The 20,163-nt window shown below is 33.9% G+C and overlaps 1 protein-coding gene across 1 annotated transcript in view; it reads left to right on the top strand.

Annotated features, from left to right (window-relative positions):
- Positions 1 to 18,339, top strand: part of LOC132743243 (uncharacterized) — a 40,165-nt gene extending 21,826 nt beyond the window's left edge. The window contains exons 2-3 of the mRNA XM_060731778.1: positions 5,426 to 6,222; positions 9,368 to 18,339. Coding sequence (XP_060587761.1) covers positions 5,426 to 6,222; positions 9,368 to 14,169 — 5,599 coding nt within the window. The 3' untranslated portion in view covers positions 14,170 to 18,339. The remainder of the gene's footprint in view (positions 1 to 5,425; positions 6,223 to 9,367) is intronic.
- The last annotated feature ends 1,824 nt before the right edge of the window (positions 18,340 to 20,163 follow it).

Here is a 20,163-nt window from a genome sequence, read left to right as displayed (position 1 = left end):
TAGTTGACTGGTGTCTTAGTAAATTTTCACAAGACATCAGATCAATGTCACGTATCATGCCAGATTTTATTCTAGTCTGTGAGTTAAGTTTAAATCCCTATATGTTTTCCATGCCAGAATCTGTTGTGTCATGTGTTTTCACGACTTGTTTATCTTTCCATGTAATTTGAATAATCCCTCTTATAAGTCACTATTTATGTTGCATATCAAATTAATCCATGTTTATGAATGTTTCTGCAAGATAACTTTTCTAGAAACTTGTTAAATCCTTCACATTTTAATATTTTATATTTGACCTCGTTCTGTATTGTGCAGATCCGCCATCTTGGAATTGACTGTGAGCAGTTGCTACTAGCAACAGTCTGAGGCGGGCTATTTGAAATCTTGTTTATTATTGTTTAAACTAGCGTATTTTTACGAAGAATGATGTTTAATTCAAGAAAGAGAACCTTTGAGGTAAATGAGTGATTTATATATGAATTATGTATTTTTCCTTATATTTTTAAGTAAGATATTGATGTTTTTTTATTTTTAAGAGCACCTTGCACTTTGCACACAATACACAGTTGTGAGCTGTGAGCCGCACATCTCACACTGGTGGGCAGTGAGTCTCACATCACAGACATGTGAACTGTGAGCCCCACATCACACATTGTGAGCTGTGAGCTCTGCTAGTATATAAACCCTGCTCACAAATAATCTTGGCTTCACACATTTTTTTCTTGCTCCGAACTTACGGACGTTTTCGTCAGTATTTTAAACTTAAGGTGCGCTCTAGATTTTTGAAGATAAATATTTTTCATAAGTAATAACTTTACAACAGTCATTCTGAATTGTTTAGAAAAGTTAAATTTACACATTATATACAGTTTTTATTCTTGGTTATTATATAACAAAGAATTAGTACTTGAAATAGATCTTTTTTATGCTTAGTTCAACTGGTATCTCAATTCGGCGAATCTGTCAGTCTTAAATTAAAGACTCGTGTATTTTCTGGATACCGTATCATCTCGTGCATTTTTAAAGAAATAATAGCGATTGTAAGAATTGATTTACTGTTATTGCTAATGCAAACATTGATGCATATATACATGTTTTGATCTCATTTATTTATTTAATGTTATTCAAGTCTAGATATTAACTGTTGAAATATACTAAATTTCTATATACTTGATAAATAAATTCAAGTGAAACATCAAAATTTAAACAGACTTATTTGTTTTCTTATTATAATTCAAACATTTGGTGACGCCCAGAACTCTAGCAAAGTTCTGATAAGTAATACCTGGTCCATAAATAATAGGCCTTAGAAAGCTACCAAAACTATACTGTCTTGATATACTGGTTTCAACAAGAGTGCAGCAAACTTCTGAACTCCAGTCGACAACTTCTAGCCTAGAATTACCATATGCAGACAGACTGATAAACAAAGAAGACCAGGTGCAAAGAGACTAGTGGCAATTAGCTGACTTTTATATGATCAGCTAGCAAGGTTCCCCGTTTATTGAATTGAAATGAATTTTCTTGTCTTGTAGGGAGGTCATTGTTGTAGTCACCCATGACTTAACTTGTACCTTTCTCAATAATTAATTTCTGCATATAACACCTTCTACATCATCTAAACTGTTTTTAAATTCCCCCACAGAATGGTTTCTACACGGGAGATATATTTGCAAATTATACATATATTCGCCGGGGGAAGTAAATACTTCTATACCTGAGGCGTCTGTGGCCGAGTGGTTAAGGTCGTTGACTTCAAACCACTTGCCCCTCACCGCTATGGATTCGAATCCCGACAGGGCCTTTGGATTTTTTAATGTGAGGAAGCTTTCCAGCTAGCTTACGGAACGTCGGTGGCTCTACTCAGATACCCGTTCGTGCCTGAAATAATGCACGGAAGGGCACCTGAGGTCTTCCTCCACCAGTAAAGCTGGAACGTCGCGATATGACCTATACTGTGTCGATGTAGCATAAAACCCAAAACAAACAAACAAAAAACTTCTACACCTGTAACATTTCTAGATTGAATATCTATTGGTGATATCCTATCATTTTATGTCTTATTCCATAATATGGCAATCCCACCTATTCCGACTCTTCTATTTCCCATAATTCTTTGGCGCCTAATCTTATAAGGGTAATTTCCATTATTTTTTAACTTGTGCGGTCTATGCGAATTGATAATTTTCGACAGTCACCTCCGCGAACTCAAAATAGCGCGAATATTTGTATAGACCCCCAAAATGGACCTTTCCGTGAAAATTTTATTTCACGAATTCAAATACACGTACAGTATTCCATACATAAATGGAAGATTTTTTACAATATTTTATACAAATGCTCATCACATGGAGACGAATTGCTTAAGGTTGAAAAGTCAAAGGTCACACTTAGAGCTAATTGAAAGACTTTTGTCCGGAGAACAACTTCCAAATAAATAAGGGGATTTAAATATAACTTGGCACAAATGTTCACCATTGGGAGACGTCGTGTCGCACGAAATATTCAGGCCTCTGCGACCAAAATCAAGGCCACACACAGAGGTAAAATTTCAGATAACAGTAAGAAAATATGTATGAGGACCAGCTTTCTTGCAACACTTATAATCGTCAACATCTCCTAAAGCTTTTCTAACAATGTCGCATTTGTTTTGTACTATATCTTGCTGTACTTCTCCGCTACTAGCAGCACTATTTTAATTAAACGTACGGCAATATTGGTCTTGCAGCACAACCAGAACGTGCTGTTGTCTTCGGATTTTGCTTCTGGAAAGCGGCCCACTTCTTAGATTACCTTTCCTTCTAGAATGCAGTCCTCTTCTTAGTCTTGCTTTATTGCTGGAAAGCGGACCTATTCCTTGAGTTACTCCTTCATAAAAGAACAGGCATCCTCTAATATGAAATAGTTGATACTACTATGGAGACATCTTTTATGACAACAAAGAAAGGTATTGTTTCGGGAAAATAATCTTTTGTTCTAATTTTTGTTATAATAAACATTGTTTGTCTCTCAGTTCATTTATAGCAATGGTACGATAAGAAGCAATTGCCGTGACGACAAGTATAAAAGTATGTTTATTTTACCGCACTTTAATACTTATAGCTCGAACATGAAATTAAGTGCAAATAAAAGCTGAGCTACATATTTAAACATTGAATTTCATTTGATAAAATATAAATATCATAAAATTTGAGAGACAAAATGCATTAAAACAATAAAAATGTATTTAAAGAAGACTTGACATTATCACTTAAAAGGAGACACAGGCAATATTTTTATTTTTTATTTTTTTATACATTATCATGTAAATGTCCTCTAAATGAATACATTAGACAGTCACAGGTGCAAATCGTTTCTCATTATAAAGAATAAAATAATGGTTTTCTAACCTGACCAAGTGGGTCAGGTTAGAGCGTTTAGATATTACGACAGTTGTCACAGTGATCTTTGGAAACGTTAATGAACATGTCAAATGAATGACTAAGATTTGTTTCAATCATACAATATCCACAATATCTGTTATTGTAACTTCCAGGGATTGTTCAAGTCAAAATAACTTTATGACTCAGTGATTCTGCTTCTGAATTTCGTTCAACATATATACATATATTTACGCTTCAAACCCAAAAGATATAAAAATCATTAAAGATATTCTGCTAGAATTTTAAACAATGTCAATTTAGCGTGGTTTAAGTTCATTAGATAATTCGGATATTTTGTCATTAATTTGCCTGAGTATCCCTTTAAAAACTGACTAATCAAATCCAAGAGCAAAAAACACTGCGTTCGAGGCTCTTACATGAAAATAATATTTCAAATATTTTTTAAGGTAAGAAGACAAAACATGGACGGTGGCATACTCCAAAGGTGCCCCTTTTTGCGATCTTTTTTAGTCCATTTTGTTATCAAGTGATTTTAATTCACCATTTAGATAGACTTATGGCAGACGGTGTACGGGTAGAAATGGTTCAATCTTGCTAACTGTAAATTCTATGTCAATGAACTGCAACAATAGTTAGAGGCTTTAAATTGATTTGTGAAGACCCTAATTTTCATCTGGAGTAGCTGTATAAATCATCTCAGCCCTTGGTCAAGTTTGGCTCCTCCGTGAGGTCACATGAAACAGACATATGAAACAGACTTATACTCTGTATAGGAAACCTTACCAAAATGAAGTTTTTTCTGTATCTAAATATATGATGAAACATTTTCTTCGGGTCAAAAATTGTCCATCCCAAGTCACTTGACAAATTTATGTTAATATTCAAAACTTTGCTCCTTATGACATAGATATTTGTAATGAAGCACTGCCTTGTAGTCTCCATAAATTATGTCAATTACGAGTAAAAAGAAACTGTGACTGTGGTTTATTTGTGTTAAATCGATGTATTAAAAATGGCCACTCACATGAATCTATTATATGCAATTACATGTATTCAGATCCATGTCCCTTGCGCCTTCATTTTTTTCAGACTTCAGCCTTTACAAATACAAACACATTTTGTGTATGCAACAATTAGTTACATTGTATAATCAAGAACTTACTCTTTGTACCTACATTTTAACTCTTACCACTATGTTGGAGGGATCCCTTTTTACTAGTTTTTGGGTCTTTGTAATTGATATTGTCTTTTAAAATACAAACACAATTAGTTTTTGTGTGTACAACAACTTGTGAAAAATTTGAAACTTTGTATAATCAATTACTTATTCTTTGAACGTAGATTTTAACTCTTTTACCACTACTTTCAAGGGATGCTTTTTTCTCTAGTTTTTGGTCTTCTACAGTTTTGTATGTGATATTGTTGATTACTGGTGGTCGCGATTATGCTAGGTTATCTTCTATGAAGTGTTTAATTTTACATCTGGATTAAGTCGGGACCATTTTCTACATTGTGTTTGGGAAAAAAAGTTTTATATTAATGACTTGAGTGTCATCCTGTGACCTTATACTGCATTGAAGAATTTACGTCCCGTATCTAGTAATTGATATCAGAAGAGCTAGTCTTAGCTTATATTTTTCTTGAGGGAAAACATTTCATACTTATAACTGCTTGTGTAGATGGTTGTTCAGCTATTACATAATATCAGTATTGATTATTTGAGATCTTTGATTTTAATAATGATAGTGATGAAATTCAGATACTGCTTCTTGTGACTCAATCAAACGAAGACTGCAATTGTCATTTTGTTTGGTTTTGTTGTTTTCGAGAGATTTTTCCATTTCGATGATCTGCGACGATATTTATATGTTCGTATGTGTAGTTGCGATATAAAATCAATATGTTTCATGTGCAAGGTATTTAGTTACACATCAAAGACCCTTTGAAGGATGAATTTATTTCTATATTTTTCTCAACATGTTTGCATATAGAATAATGATATTGATTTATGTTATAATATAATATTGTTTTCGAACTTTCAGATGGTGCAAAACGTGCAATAGTTGGAGAAATCTACTGCTTAAAACAAGAAAATCACAAAATGTTTCTTGGGAATATACTCAGTCTTGGAAATGGCCAAACGGATACGCAAACATCGTTGAAGTTTATATTCCACCCGCATGGCAAAACGGGCAAAATGATTTCCTTAACATTAAAGATATATCTACTGCATGTTATATCTGGGAAAATTGTTCACAACAGTTTCATGTAAAACCATTCATTATAAAGAATATCCGACAATTCAGAAATCAATACTTTGCCCATAACACTTCTCTAAAAGCATCAGACTTAGAGAAAAGAAAAGTTTTCGATGTTTTAAAGGATTTGTTGCAAAATCCAGATGTACAAGGTCATATTAATGTACAAAATTGCATCAAAGACCTTTCAGATATTGAGCAGGGATACAAGATAGAAAAATGGATGACTGAAGTTGAAAATCTTTTAAAACAGCAAGATTCGATAATCCAAATACTTGCATCAAATTTGAAACAGCATAATAGCAATCTGAATATAAGTCTAGGAGACATTCAAGAAGGACAGGATTACTTGATTCAAGGGCAAGATGATTTACGAACAGATGTTGAAAACAATAAACACGATTTAACACTAGTCAGGAGTGACATGACCAGATTATTTCAAAAAAGCGATTCATTCAAATTCACCAGTTGGTATGCCTGGACGCATTTTCGAATGAGCAAAAAAATGATTGCAGTTGGGATTCTAGTCACTATATTTTTGCTGATGAATTTTGTCTTAAAGGACGAACGTCATGATCAAGGTATATATTTGGCCATATATATATATATATGCATCATGTTGTATTACCATGGCCTTTTCCAAAGGGTATATTGTTTCGCAAATGTCGATCTGTCTGTCGGTATGCCGGTCAAACCTATTTGAGCCATACCTAGTCTTCAAATTTAAAATTATCAGTCTCATTGAGTAGAAATACATTTATGGTGACAATGCATAAAGGACAATGTCAGAGTGATCCATAGCTTTCAGACTTCAAAGGACTATTTCCCGCATTGATTATATATCAATGATTTATGCCGATGCATAATATTGGTCAAGTTCACTGAGCTTGTACGTAAAAACCGGTTCCGTACAAAAATATAATCTTTTTTTTTATCATATAGCTTTGAAACTTCATAGCTTGTTGTCCTTTATTAAGTAGATGAACCCTAACTTTAAACATATTTTAATTACTCAGGTAAAGATGTGGAAAATCTTTTACTTGTATTATGTGTTGGTCAAAAGTCTTACTCACGGTGAAGGTTTTTTTGGGGGGATTGTTCATCAGTTCTTATTTACATGATAAAAGCAAATGAAAAAATATAGTTATTGCTTTAGGATTGAATACTATGTGAATATGATATGATTTAATGTGTACTTTTAAGTGACCTTTATAAATGATTACGCATTTTTAGTTTCACTTTTTGAAGAAAAAAAGTAAAGCTGTTATTATAACCTTATCAACGGCGTTAGTCTCGGCATTAGCTTATCTTTTTTTTCAAGTTCCTTTTTCTCACAAACTGCAAAGGTTATTTAAACTTCGTTTACATATTGATTGTCAAATGATAACGCCATTTTAAAAGGGCGAATAATCCTAAAAATCATTTTTGCAAAGTAATGTTTTTTAATCCTCTTCCGCAGAGTGGGTAGGGGATTATAAGAATCACCTGCGTCTGTCCGTTTGTCCTCCGTCCGTATGTCCGTCCGAAACATTTTCGTGTACGCTCCATAACTTTTAAACGCTTAACAAAATTTGAACTACCTTGGCAAAATGATCACCTTTATGAGACGATATGCAGAGCGTAATAATTAGGTTGCTACCCCCAAGGTCAAGATCACACTCAAATGTCAAGTGTTAAAAAAGTCTACATTCCGTGTACGCTCCAAAACTTTTAAACCGCTGAAAAAAAATGAAATAGCTTGGCACAAATGATCACCATTAAGACGATGTGCAGAGCGCAATACTTGGGTTGCTTCCCCAAAGGTCAAGGTCACACTTAAAGACTAAGTGTTAAAAGTTTTACATTTTATGTTCGCTCCATAAAGCGCTGATTTTTTTAAAATAACTTTGCACAAATTATCACTATTATGAGACAATGTGCAAAGCGCAATAATTGGGTTTCAACCCTCAAGTTTAAGGTCTCATTTAAAGGCCAAATGTTAAAAAGTCTACATTTCATATCCGCTCCGTACTTTTAAAACTGCTGCGATTTCTTTTAAAAAAATAACTTGGCACGAATGATCACCATTATGAGACGATGTACAGAATGCAATGATTGGGTTGCTACCCCAAAGGTCAAAATCACATTTTAAGGTCAAGTGTTAAAAATTCTACAAGTCATGTCCGCTCCATAACTTTTTAACAAAGGAATAATTTTGGAAATAACTCTGCTCAAATGATCACCATTACGAGACGATGTGCCAAGCGCAATAATTGGGTTGCTACCCCCAAGGTCAAGGTCACAATTTAAAGTAGGGCGTTAAAAAAACATGTTGTGTCTTCTCCATAACTTTTAAAGTGCTTAAACAATTGATATTAGTTAGCACAACTGAGAAAAGGTGCAGAGCGCAAGAATAAGGTTGCTAGCGCTAAAGTCAAGGTCACATATACAGGTCAAGTATTAAAAAGTCACTTTTTGTGTCTGCTCTATAACATTTAACGCGATGAATTGGCAGAAATCATCACCATTATGACACGATGTGCAGACCCAACATCCAGGTTGCTACCCCAATGTCAAATAACTTTTTGACTTTATTGGAGAGTTTAAATAACTTGGCACAAATAATTACTATCAAGGTCATGGTTTGTTAAAGGTCAAGAAGTACACATTCGTGTCCGCTGCAGAAGGGGATTTAGCTGTCCTTCAAACTGCCTTGTTTCAACTTCGATTTTAGCGCTGGTCAACCTTTTTGATACGGTCCGTTTTTTCAAAATCTATCAAAGCCGTTTAATTCATACTTGATAATATCAATAATACCCGCCCGTGTCCATTTTCGGTAACTCATGTGTTCTCGTTACATATGTTCAGCGGAATCAGTACCCTTGTGTTCCGACGACGGCTATGCCTTGCCCTTTCACCCTCTCCTTTTTTGTGTTTGTGTCCTGCTGAGCTCCATGCCGGTGATCTTGTTTCTGGGTTGTGTTGGGGGACGCATTTATTGGATGCTGCCCTTCCTTGTTGACCTTTGATTTCATATGGCATGCCTCCATATTAAAAGGATAGGTAATCATGAAAAAAAAATACATGTCAATTTCTCAAAGGCTGTGATAGTTAATCACTAAACAACCGAAATATGTTTTCAATTTTTAAGTGTAAATGCTTTTCAGGTAACTTTTTTCTCAGTTTTTCCCCTTTTGACTTTTTTTTGTTATTTTTTTGTTTAAGTATACATTTGTGTTTATCTCAAAAAGTATCAAGGACATTTACTTTAGACATGGAGTACCTTTACACTATCAAATTGAAATGCCTTACTGGGAAGAGGTATGTTTTGTTTTTATTATTTTACTTTTTGACTTAGAATTTTATTGAGTATCAAGAGCGGGGAAGTCTGTCAAGCACGTTTGTAAGATTATGCCCAATTTTCTTAGTTGATTTTGTTTAACTATTAAGCTCTGAGAAAAAGTGGATCGGGCTGTTGTCCGGGGGGCAGGTCTTGTTACTATAATTATATCATAGGTCCAGGAGCACTACTCCGTTTTGTAATCCATTCTTACACGATGATCTAAACAGCATTATTTTTAAGCTGTATTTCTTTTATTGAATTTCCTTTTCCGTCTTTCGAGTATACGCATCATGCTCTACTGGATCACACATGATATTGGTTCGGGGTATTTTCATCACAAGACAAAAGCTGACTCAATATACTGCTTTTAAGGCTCATTAGAAGTATTGTTCCATTTATTGCAGGATGCATGTCTGAACAGTATTATGTACCGTTTCCTCAAGATCTTCCGCTCCTGGGGTATCTGAATGAGCACAAGTCAATTGTAGATCGCAGATGGCTAATTAAAAGTTTGGAGGACGATCTATTCAATTCAAACAACAGTAAATATCATGGAACAGTAATTGTTGCCGAAATGGGATACGGTAAATCTGCATTTTTTTCAACATTGTTATGTCGGGGATCAATGGATATGACCAAAAGTATTCATAAACACATTGTTGCATTTCATGTGTGCAAGTTTGATGTGAGAAGCACTCATTTCCCAGAACGATTTATACGCAGACTTGTTGGATTCTTTGCAAAAAAGAGTGCAGAATATGGAAATAAAGTCTTAATGTTGCCTGAGAGCCACATTTTGTTTCACAGAGATAGTTGTAACAAAGAACCCGAAGCTTGTTTTGACCAAGGCGTAACTATACCACTGAAACAGTTATCTAGTGTTTCAGATACACCATGGATTGTTTTAATAGATGCAATTGACGAGTGTGAGAGCTCTGGGAGTAATCAGGTATTAGACCTTTTGTCAAATAGAATACAGCAGCTTCCAATATGGCTGAAATTTCTTATTACTTCTAGAAATGTCACAAATCTAAAATTGCTCAGAAAAATGAAGTTTGAATATTTGTACTCAAATGACTCAAGAAATATAGAGGACTTAAGGTTTTTTATTCAACAATCATTTCCCAAAAACACTAAATATGACATTATTAACAAACTTGTCCATAAAAGTGAAGGAAACTTCATTTATATCATCCAGGCTTTAAAATGGATTATCGATAACAAAGATAATGAAAACGTCCCTGACATTCCTGCAGATTTAGACGATATTTATGATATCAATTTTGGTAGACAGTTTGGTAAAACATCTTATAGTGTTCAAAAATTAATACTTGAGATCATTTGCTCGACGATGAACCCTGTTTCAAAATCAGAAATTTTTGCCATTCTTAAATTTTCAAACATTTCATTGACAATAGACGAGTTTGACCTGTATTTTAAGTCCTTAAGCTTCTTCCTAAGAGAAGGTGAAGATGTTGGCATATCTCACCAAGCTTTATATTTTTGGCTTATTGATAAAAACAATGAAAATTATCGAATTTCACTTAAGAATGGCCATACTCTGATATCTAAATATTTGTTTAATGAAATTGCTGACAAAAATAAGAAGAATATTGTTGATTTAGCGATTCATGTTGCAAACTCTGCCGATATTTCTTTAACAAAAATGTTTCTGTCTTCAATGTTTTTGATGAGTAACGAGGAACTAGAGGAGCCTCTTTTACATAAATTGATATGGAGAACGCCATGTGTTGAGGCACTAGAGTTATTGACAAATCATTTCCCTGATGTAAATGCTCTTAACGAAGGAAATGTTACACCGTCATTTGTGGCAGCAGCGAAAGGACATACTGACCAGTTAAAACTTTTACATAGCAAAGGTGCAAATTTAAATTTTATCGTCACAGGTCGAATGTTGATTCATTCTTATGATGTATTCAGTAAGCTAGAAATGATGAAGCTGTACTATTATTCAGGATATAGTTTGTTACATATTGCATCGCAACATGGTCATATTTCAGCTGTCATGTATATTTTGGCAAACAACCATTCTTTGGTTTATGTGAAAAATACTTTGGGTTTGAATGCTGGCCACGTTGCATGTGAGAATGGACATTTAAATGTAGTCAAACAAATGAGAAGTCTTCATACTAAAACATTCTTCTATGAATGTATGTATTATGCGTCTAAACATAATCATAAGCATATTGCAGAATGGCTTGCTTCAAATGGATTTACGTTTGAATGTATTTCCAACCAGCGTTCCTTTGAAGCTTTTCAAAACGTTACAAAGAAAGGTAATTTTCATTTATTTGAGCATGGAATTGGTAAATTTCCGAATGATTTTATTACATCAAAGCTTATTGTCCCATTAGATATTTGGTGGATTGTTTTTAAACATAATCCACTTATGATAGCAATTAAAACTGGTTCAATAGATGTGGCTAAATATTTACTAAATACTTTTGATAAAGCACGCAAGTGTTATGATGCATTTGGGTATACAGCAGCGCTTGCTAGTGTTCGCTTTAACCGTACTGAACTATTCCCACTACTAAACGACGAAATAGAATCAGACAAATGTGGAAAAATTCCAAACCATCTAGAACATACAGAGCCAATGCATACTTTCATAGATACTTTTTTATCGGACAGATGTCCTAAAGGTGGGTCACTATCACATGTTGTAGCTTTATATGCTCCAGATTACCAAATTTATTCGCATATTATCAGGAATAGCCTCGATGTGAACTGGAACCATCCCGATAGCTTTGGAAATTACCCGATTCATTATGCCACTGCAAACCGAAATTTTGTTTTCATTCTTTTGTTTAATCAAGGAACATTTTCATCTGAAAGTAATTTTCTTTCATTGACAGATACATTGGCTTTAAATGGCTCAACTGCTTTTCACACTTCTGCTATATCTGACCAATACCTAAGCATGTATTGCCTTACTGATTATTTCAAGAAGCCAGTTCCAGACATAAAAGACTACAACGGACGTGGGATAACACATTATTTAGTATTAAAAGAGTTTGGTAGTATTGTTAGCAGTCTAGAAATGGAATTGCATGTGCAGTCATTACTTACTCTCCGCTATTTGCTAGATAAATCAAATCATTCTGTTACGGCGCGTGACAGTTTTGGTAGGAACATATTGCATTATAGTTTGAAAAACGGTCATTACCAAGTAGCGTTACACTTACTTAAACATCAGACGACGAACTTTTACTCTATGTTAACAGATGTAGATAACGAAGGAAATAATCCGTTTGACTTTGCTCTGAAGAAGTACGAAAGAAAGAATTACGTTATGATGTTACCAGAACATGATTGGTTTTCTGACATATACGTCAAGTCCGCAAATATCAAATCGGAAGACTTCCCAGACATAATGTCATCATGGGAGCTTACAATGCAATACTTAATATCAATTTTTTCTGCTCAAGAATACCACCTCTTTGTTGAGCCAAATTTGAAGTTTATAATGGAGAAAAGTCCTTATCTTCTAACTGCTGTATTGTCATATCATAAATATGTAAATGTGAAAAGGTTACAACGTCTGCTAGTTGAAAGTCACGTCAATCCTCTTACATTCTATATGCATTTTGTTGTTGCTGACCTTAAACCTTTAGCATTCATTTCATGTAACCAACCACTATCATTGTCACCTTTGCATTATGTATTACTTACGCATAATCACAACGATTCAGTATTTCATTTACATCATGACGACTTGCATTTTTTTCTTTACATGATTTTCCGACAAAATATAAAATCTTATGCGTTTGAATGTCCTGATAAAAACGGATTTAACATACTTCACTATTCTTTAATCGGTGGTAATGTTCAATCAGCCAGAATACTCATGGGAGAAAATATTACCGTAACAAACGAATATGTAACTTTAAAAGATGTTTTCTTGATGACTATGCAAGGTCGTATAAAAAGCAACCAACTTAATTATATCAAATGTTTTGAGCACCCATCCAGTCAAACGCAGGAAAAATGTACAGATAAGTTTCTAGTAGAATTGGTTAATGCGAAAAGGAAATCGTTAAATTATAACTTCTTCTGTTTAAATAAAACCAAAGAATTATCTCTTGTGCATTTGTTTGCAATTAATGGAATGTCTCTAACGATAGCATCTATTGCACAATTGTTTGGGAATGAAATGTTGAATTGTCAAAATACAGACCGATTTACCCCCTTGTATTTTGCAAAACTCTTCCGCCAATATGACATTGCATCTTTGATTGGTGAGCATTACGGTTTTAAGCGCCCAACTGTCCAGGCAGAAGAATGGTTAATTTGGTCTTTGTTGAATAGGTTCCCACAAACAAATGTTATAGAACCATTGTTTCATTTTTCAAATTCTTTGCCCCTTTCACCATATTCTTCAAGGCACATTTTGAAAGGTTCAGTTTTTGTTTTCAATTGTTTTAATGATTCATCATTAATAGGTTTCGTAGATTATTCACGAATTTGTGATCATGTAATAGGTAAGCTTTTATCGTCCGATATACCGAATATCTTATCTGATATACATCTTTTGGAATCATTTTACTTAAAAAATGTATCAATTTCTTGTAATTCTGGGCAAGCTTTACTTATACACAACCAAAAAATGTTTCAAAGAACCATAACAATTATTTCATCTATGCAATATATAGAAAACGGATGTGACCTTTCTAAAAGGCTTTTGAGACCATTTCTTGTCAAATGTTACCAAGTGAATAAGTTACTAACACAGTTGAAAACTAGAACAGTCAGTGATTGTGAAAACAAACCTAGTTTCAATCTGGAGAGAGCGATAAACTATCAGTTGATAGTTTCAGCAAGGAAGTTATGCTTAAAACTCCATAGATTGTATGAAAGTGTAGCTATTTCATTTCTGATACAGTATGGAAAAACATTTAAAATTCGACTACCAGAATCATACAAATTTATACATTTAAGAATGACAGCACTTAAATTTAATGCTCAAAAATATTTTATGCCTTTATCAAAACTTCATCCACTTATTGCTATAAATGACACTTCTGTATATAGGCATAGATATCTGAACATAGTAAAGTCAACAATCGCTTATAAACATTTAAAACGTCAGCTTGCAGCAGAAAGATTCTCTTATCAGCCTAAGATTGAATTCCATGTTATTGAGCATATCCTATTAAAAGGGCCTTTTCAAGATTTAGAATAGTTAAAGCAACATAAAGTAACTTTACAATAAGAATTAAAAACATGACGAAATTTATTATGCCCCTACTTCAAAGAAGAGGGGGTATATTGCTTTGCATTTGTCGGTCCGTCGGTCCGTAGACCAAATGGTTTCCGAGTGATAACTAAAGAACGCTTAAAGACCCGTAGATGACCCCTATTGATTGGTCATGACCAGCAGATGACCCCTATTGATTTTGGGGTCAAGGGGTCAAAGGTCAATGTCACATTGACCTTGTAGGTGAAAACGGTTTCCGATCAATAACTAAAGAACGCTTAGGCCTAGGAACTTCAAACTTGGTATGGTGATTGGTCATGACCAGCAGATGACCCCTATTGATTTTGGGGTCAAGGGGTCAAAGGTCACATTGACCTTGTAGGTGAAAACGGTTTCCGATCAATAACTATAGAACGCTTAGGCCTAGGAACTTCAAACTTGGTATGGTGATTGCTCATGACCAGCAGGTGACCCCTATTGATTTTGGGGTTAAGGGGTCAAAGGTCAAGGTCACATTGACCTTGTAGGTAAAAACCGTTTCCGATCAATAACTAAAGAACGCTTAGGCCTATGAACTTCAAACTTAGTATGATGATTGGTCATGACCAGCAGATGACCCCTATTGATTTTGGGGTCAAGGGGTCAAAGGTCAAGGTCACATTGACCTTGTAGGTAAAAACGGTTTCCGATCAATAACTAAAGAACGCATAGACCTAGGAATTTTAAACTTGGTATGTTGATTGGTCATGACCAGCAGATGACCTCTATTGATTTTGGGGTCAAGGGGTCAAAGGTCAATGTCACATTGACCTTGTAGGTAAAAACGGTTTCCGATCAATAACTAAGGAACGCTTAAGCCTAGGAACTTCAAACTTGGTATGATGATTGGTCATGACCAGTAGATGACCCCTATTGATTTTGGGGCCAAGGGGTCAATGTCATATTGACCTTGTACTTAATAACGGTTTCTTACCAATAACTCAACCATCTCGAGGTGCCTTGGTTGATATTTTTATATTAAACTAAAAATGTTTTGGTATACACATTTGAAGGTCTTATGTAATATAACAACTTGGCTGTCATTAATGAGGCCTACATGATTCATAAATTTAATGCAAGATTTGTAATAACTTAAATTGCTGCACACAACTTATGGGGTCACAATAATTATTACCTTGTGACTAGTCATGACCAGTAGATACTAGATAACCCTTATTGTTTGTTCACTGGGTCAGAAGTCATGCATAATAACCTGATCACATGACTAATTGGCTGCCGATAGGGGGCATACATGTTTTACAAACATATCTTGTTGCCAATATTAATTCATCAGTAATTTTTAGCTCACCTGTCACAAAGTGACATGGTGAGCTTTTGTGATCGCTTTTCGTCCGGCGTCCGTCCGTCGTCCGTAAACTTTTACTTTAAATGACATCTCCTCATAAACCGCTGAGCCAATTTCATCCAAACTTCACAGGAATGTTCCTTTGGTGGTCACCTTTAAAAATTGTTCAAAGAATTTAATTCCATGCAGAACTCTGGTTGCCATGGCAACCGATAGAAAAAACTTAAAATATCTTCTTTTAAAAAACCGAAAGAGGTAGAGCTTAGATATTTGGCATTAAACATCTTCTAGTGAGTGTCTATCAAGTTTGTTCAAATAAAAGCCCTGGGGTCAAAATTGGCCCCGCCCCGGGGGTCATTGATTTTCCCTATATGCATATAGTAAAAACTTATAAATTCTTCTATTAAAGAACCCAAAGAGCTAGAGCTAAGATATTTAGCATGAACCATGTTCTAATGGGTGTCTACCAAATTTGTTCAAATAAGAGCCCTGGGGTCAAAATTTGCCCTGCCCCGGGGGTCATTGATTTTCCCTATATGTGTAAAGCAAAAACTTTAAATTAAAAATTCTTTGAAAAAAAACAACAAATAGCTAGAGTTTAGATACTAAGCATGAAACATCTTCTAGTAAATGTCTACAATGTGTTTTCAAATAAAAGCCCTTGGGTCAAAATTGCCCTGCCCAGGGGGTCATTGATTTTATTAATGGTAAGCAAAAACTTAAAAAAACTTCTTTGAAAAAACCCAAATAGCTAGAGTTAAGATATTTAGCATGAAACATCTTCCAGTTAGTGTCTTCAAAGTTTGTTCAAATAAAGCCCTAGGGTCAAAATTGGCCCTGCTCCGGGGGACATTGATTTTCCTTATATCTGTATAGCAAAAACTTAAAAATCTTCTTTAAAAAAAACAGAATAGCTAGAGTTTAGATATCAAGCATGAAAAATCTTCTAGTGAGTGTCTCCAAAGTTTGTTCAAATAAAAGCCCTGGGGTCAAAACTGGCCCCGCCCTGGGTTTCATTGCTTTTAACTATATGTGTATAGTTAAAACTTAAAAACATCTTTTTTTAAAAAAACTCAACGAGCTAGTCCTTAGATGTTTAGCGTGAAATATCTTCTAATGGGTGTCTACCAAGTTTGTTTAAATAAAAGCCCTGGGGTTTAAACTGGCCCCGCCCTGGGGGCCTATATACAGGTGAGCGACTTCAGGGCCATCATGGCCCTCTTGTTTTCTTACTCATCATGACCTTAAAATTTATCGTTATAAATAGAATATATGTCAACGTGCTTTGAACTGAAAATTTTTTATTTCCAGAAAATATATATATTCTGTGCTAGAAATGAATGATAATTTTGTTAATAAGTAAATATTAACATTCTGATATTTTGTTAAAGTTGTCTATAAATGCAGTTTTAGCTAAGCCGTATTATACCTTTCAGGATTTGATTTTTATACGCCCGTCCACTTTTGTCGGGGGCATATCTCCTACAAGCATGGCGAGATTTTGATGAAACTTCATAGAAATGTTCACCACTATGAGGCATGAACAAAGTCTCTAGATCAAAGATCACATATAGAGATCAGTGAAAAATGCTTGTCGGGGGCAAAACGTCTGCATGCATTGAGGGATTTCAATATTACTTCGCAAAAAGGTTCTCCGTTGTGAGGTTGAGTGTCGTGCACCAAATTCAGGTTCCAGCGGCTAAGGTCAAGGTCACAATTAGGGGTCAAAGTTCAAATAAAATTATGAAAATATGTATAGAGACCATTTAGTTATCATTTATTGACATAATATATGAAACTTCATAGAAATGTTCACCACTAATAGAAGTTGTGTCCAGGCCCAAGAAGTATGAACCAGGTCTGTAGGTCATAGGTCAAGGTCACTCTTAGAGTCATTGAAAAGGGCTTGTCTGAAGCGAGATTTCTACATGCATAGAGGGATTTCAATTTTACTTCGCACAAATGTTCACCATTGCAAGGTGGAGTGTTGCGCGCAAAATTCAGGGAATGTCAAGGTCATAGCTCAAATAAAAATATGAAAATGTGTATTCCGACCATTTAGTTATCATTAATTGAAGGACTAAATAACACAGATGGACATTATCATGACCAGATCTGTGGCACTTGTAATCTAGGTCAATATATGCCAGGTCAAGGTTACAGAAGATGATGAAATATCCAGATATTGTCCAGAGCATATCTCCTACACGCATGGAGGGATTGTTATGGAGCTTCATAGATATGTTCACCACTATGAGAAGCTATGTCACGCACATGAACCCGGTCTTCAAGTCAAAGGTCAAGGTCACACTAAGAGGTCTTTGAAAAAGGCTTGTCCGGAACAAAATTTCAAAGGTCACACATATAGGTAATTGTAAAACGCTTGTCTTGAGCAAAATTTCTACATGCATGGAGGGATTGTAATTTTACTTGGTACAAATGTTCATCATTTTTCAAGGCAAATATATTAGGGTTATTGCGGCTTAGGTCACGCATAGGGGTCAAAATTCAGATAAAAATGTGAAGATGTGTATAGGGACCATTCAGTCATCATTTATTGAGGGATTTTAACACAATTGGTTATTATCATGACAACCGCTATGGCACTTGCAATTTAGGTCAATTTATGCAAGGTCAAGGTCACTAAAGATCATAAAATATCTGGATTTTTTCTGGAGTATATCTTCTAGATGCATGGAAGAATTTTTATGATACTTTAAAGAAATGTTTACCATCCCTTAATGTATTGCTTCTTCATACATGGTGAAGTTTAAATGTCAATGTGTTACAGTTAGAGCTTTATTCACGCAAATGTACTTTTAGACGTTATTTCAGCTTTTATTTACATTCCTGATTTTTATCATATAATGATTATGAACGGAATTGATTGATTGAAATTTAATTTAAATTTCTGAGTATTTTGTGGTTCATTTTATAAGAAACAATTGTATAATATGAAATATATTTATCAAAAATAAAAATTGCAACACATACATTATCTCAGTATTAAATTATTTTATTTTATATCACTTTATATTATAATTTGATTGGATAATGCTTATGTATGTACTTGACTTGTTACATGTGATTGTAAATATAAAAAAAAGATAGATAAATAAATAAATATATAAATAAAAGGACTGAATTCTTGTTTGATATTGAATGAGTCCAACAAGAAACCATTGATATGAATACAGCTTGTTGATTTTTGTGTAACAATTTTACTCTCATTTTTAAATTTGGTCCAAATTTTAATAGATCGAGTGTTCTTGAAATAAAATTATGATTCAAACTATCAAAAGCTTTTTCAAACTCAGCAAAAAATAATATTCCATGTTTTTCGTTTTGTTCTGCGTACTCGATTACATCAATCTTTTATATACATTTTCACCAATGTATTTGCGCTAAATAAATCCAGTTTGGCTATTGTCGATCAAGTTATTTCGGACACGTTTAATTCTATTAACAAAAACTTTACTCAGTATTTTATTGTCAACGTTTAATAAACGTATTTACCGCCAGTTTGAAAGAAGTGACCTTTTTTTTTTTTTTGGTTTTGGTTTTGGGATTAAGGTAATTAATCTTTGTGCCTGCAAACTGACTTAAAGATTCAGTTACGAATGAATAATTAAGACATTTTATAAAATTCAACGTTTATATCATCTGATCTATGACTTTTCCCATTTTTTCATGGTTTTAATTGCTTTGATACATTCTCCTTCTGTAATAATTCCTTCACATACTACTTGCTCGTTCTCGTTTAGCTTAGGGAATCTATTTTCATCATAAAAGTCATATGTTTGGTCTCTTTGTATGTTTTCATTGTACAGACTTTCAAAATAATTGTTTGCTCATTCAGAATTTCATTTTGGTTTGACGTAACATTATCATTGACATTTTGATTATTAATAAGTTTTCTTTCAGCATTTCTATCAGCATTTCTTTCAACATTTCTTTTCTCTTAGTTTTTTTAGCAATTTAATGTTGTTTTTTCACTGTTGTCTAATTTGAAATTTTAATTCTCATTATAATTGTATCGATATTTTCATTATAAAACTGTTCTAGTTCTATTTTTATCAATTCTAAATTTTCGTCAAAATCGCCAGCTATCTCATCTTCAATTATTTCGATTTCTCTCGTAAGTTTTCGAATTTGTTCTGTTTCTGTTTTCTTTTTATATTTTGACAATCTTATAAGTTTATTTCGTATTGTACTTTTAATAATTTCCCATCTGACTAAAGGGTTTGTGTCTGTATTAAGAGAACGTATTTCAATTTTGGCATTTTTAATTCTGTCTTTAAATTCTGTATTTAAAAGTAAACTGTAATTTAAACTGTTAAAGTAAACTTTATGTACTTTATGGTAAAAATGTACCAAAGTGTATGATTTAAGCAAACCTATTTTAGTTAAGGTTGAATGTTGTTTTATGTTTGGGAAAGATGTAAAAGCGGGCAGCTTGGCAAATTAGTATAAAAGTACAATTTAGTTTCCTTTTTCCGAAGAATCACATATTTTGCGAGTCAGTTTTATCTATTAGGTTACGCAATGCTGCCTTAATTTGTCAAAGAATGTTAAATGCAATATCCTTTTTTAATTTTATCTTGGTACAATGTATATTCATTATAATTATTAGG

Source organism: Ruditapes philippinarum, unplaced genomic scaffold, assembly GCF_026571515.1.
Source record: "Ruditapes philippinarum isolate M1 unplaced genomic scaffold, ASM2657151v2 ctg3459_1_1_1_1, whole genome shotgun sequence".
In the NCBI taxonomy this organism is placed as follows: domain Eukaryota; kingdom Metazoa; phylum Mollusca; class Bivalvia; order Venerida; family Veneridae; genus Ruditapes; species Ruditapes philippinarum.
This window is presented reverse-complemented; position numbering and strand designations above follow the sequence as displayed.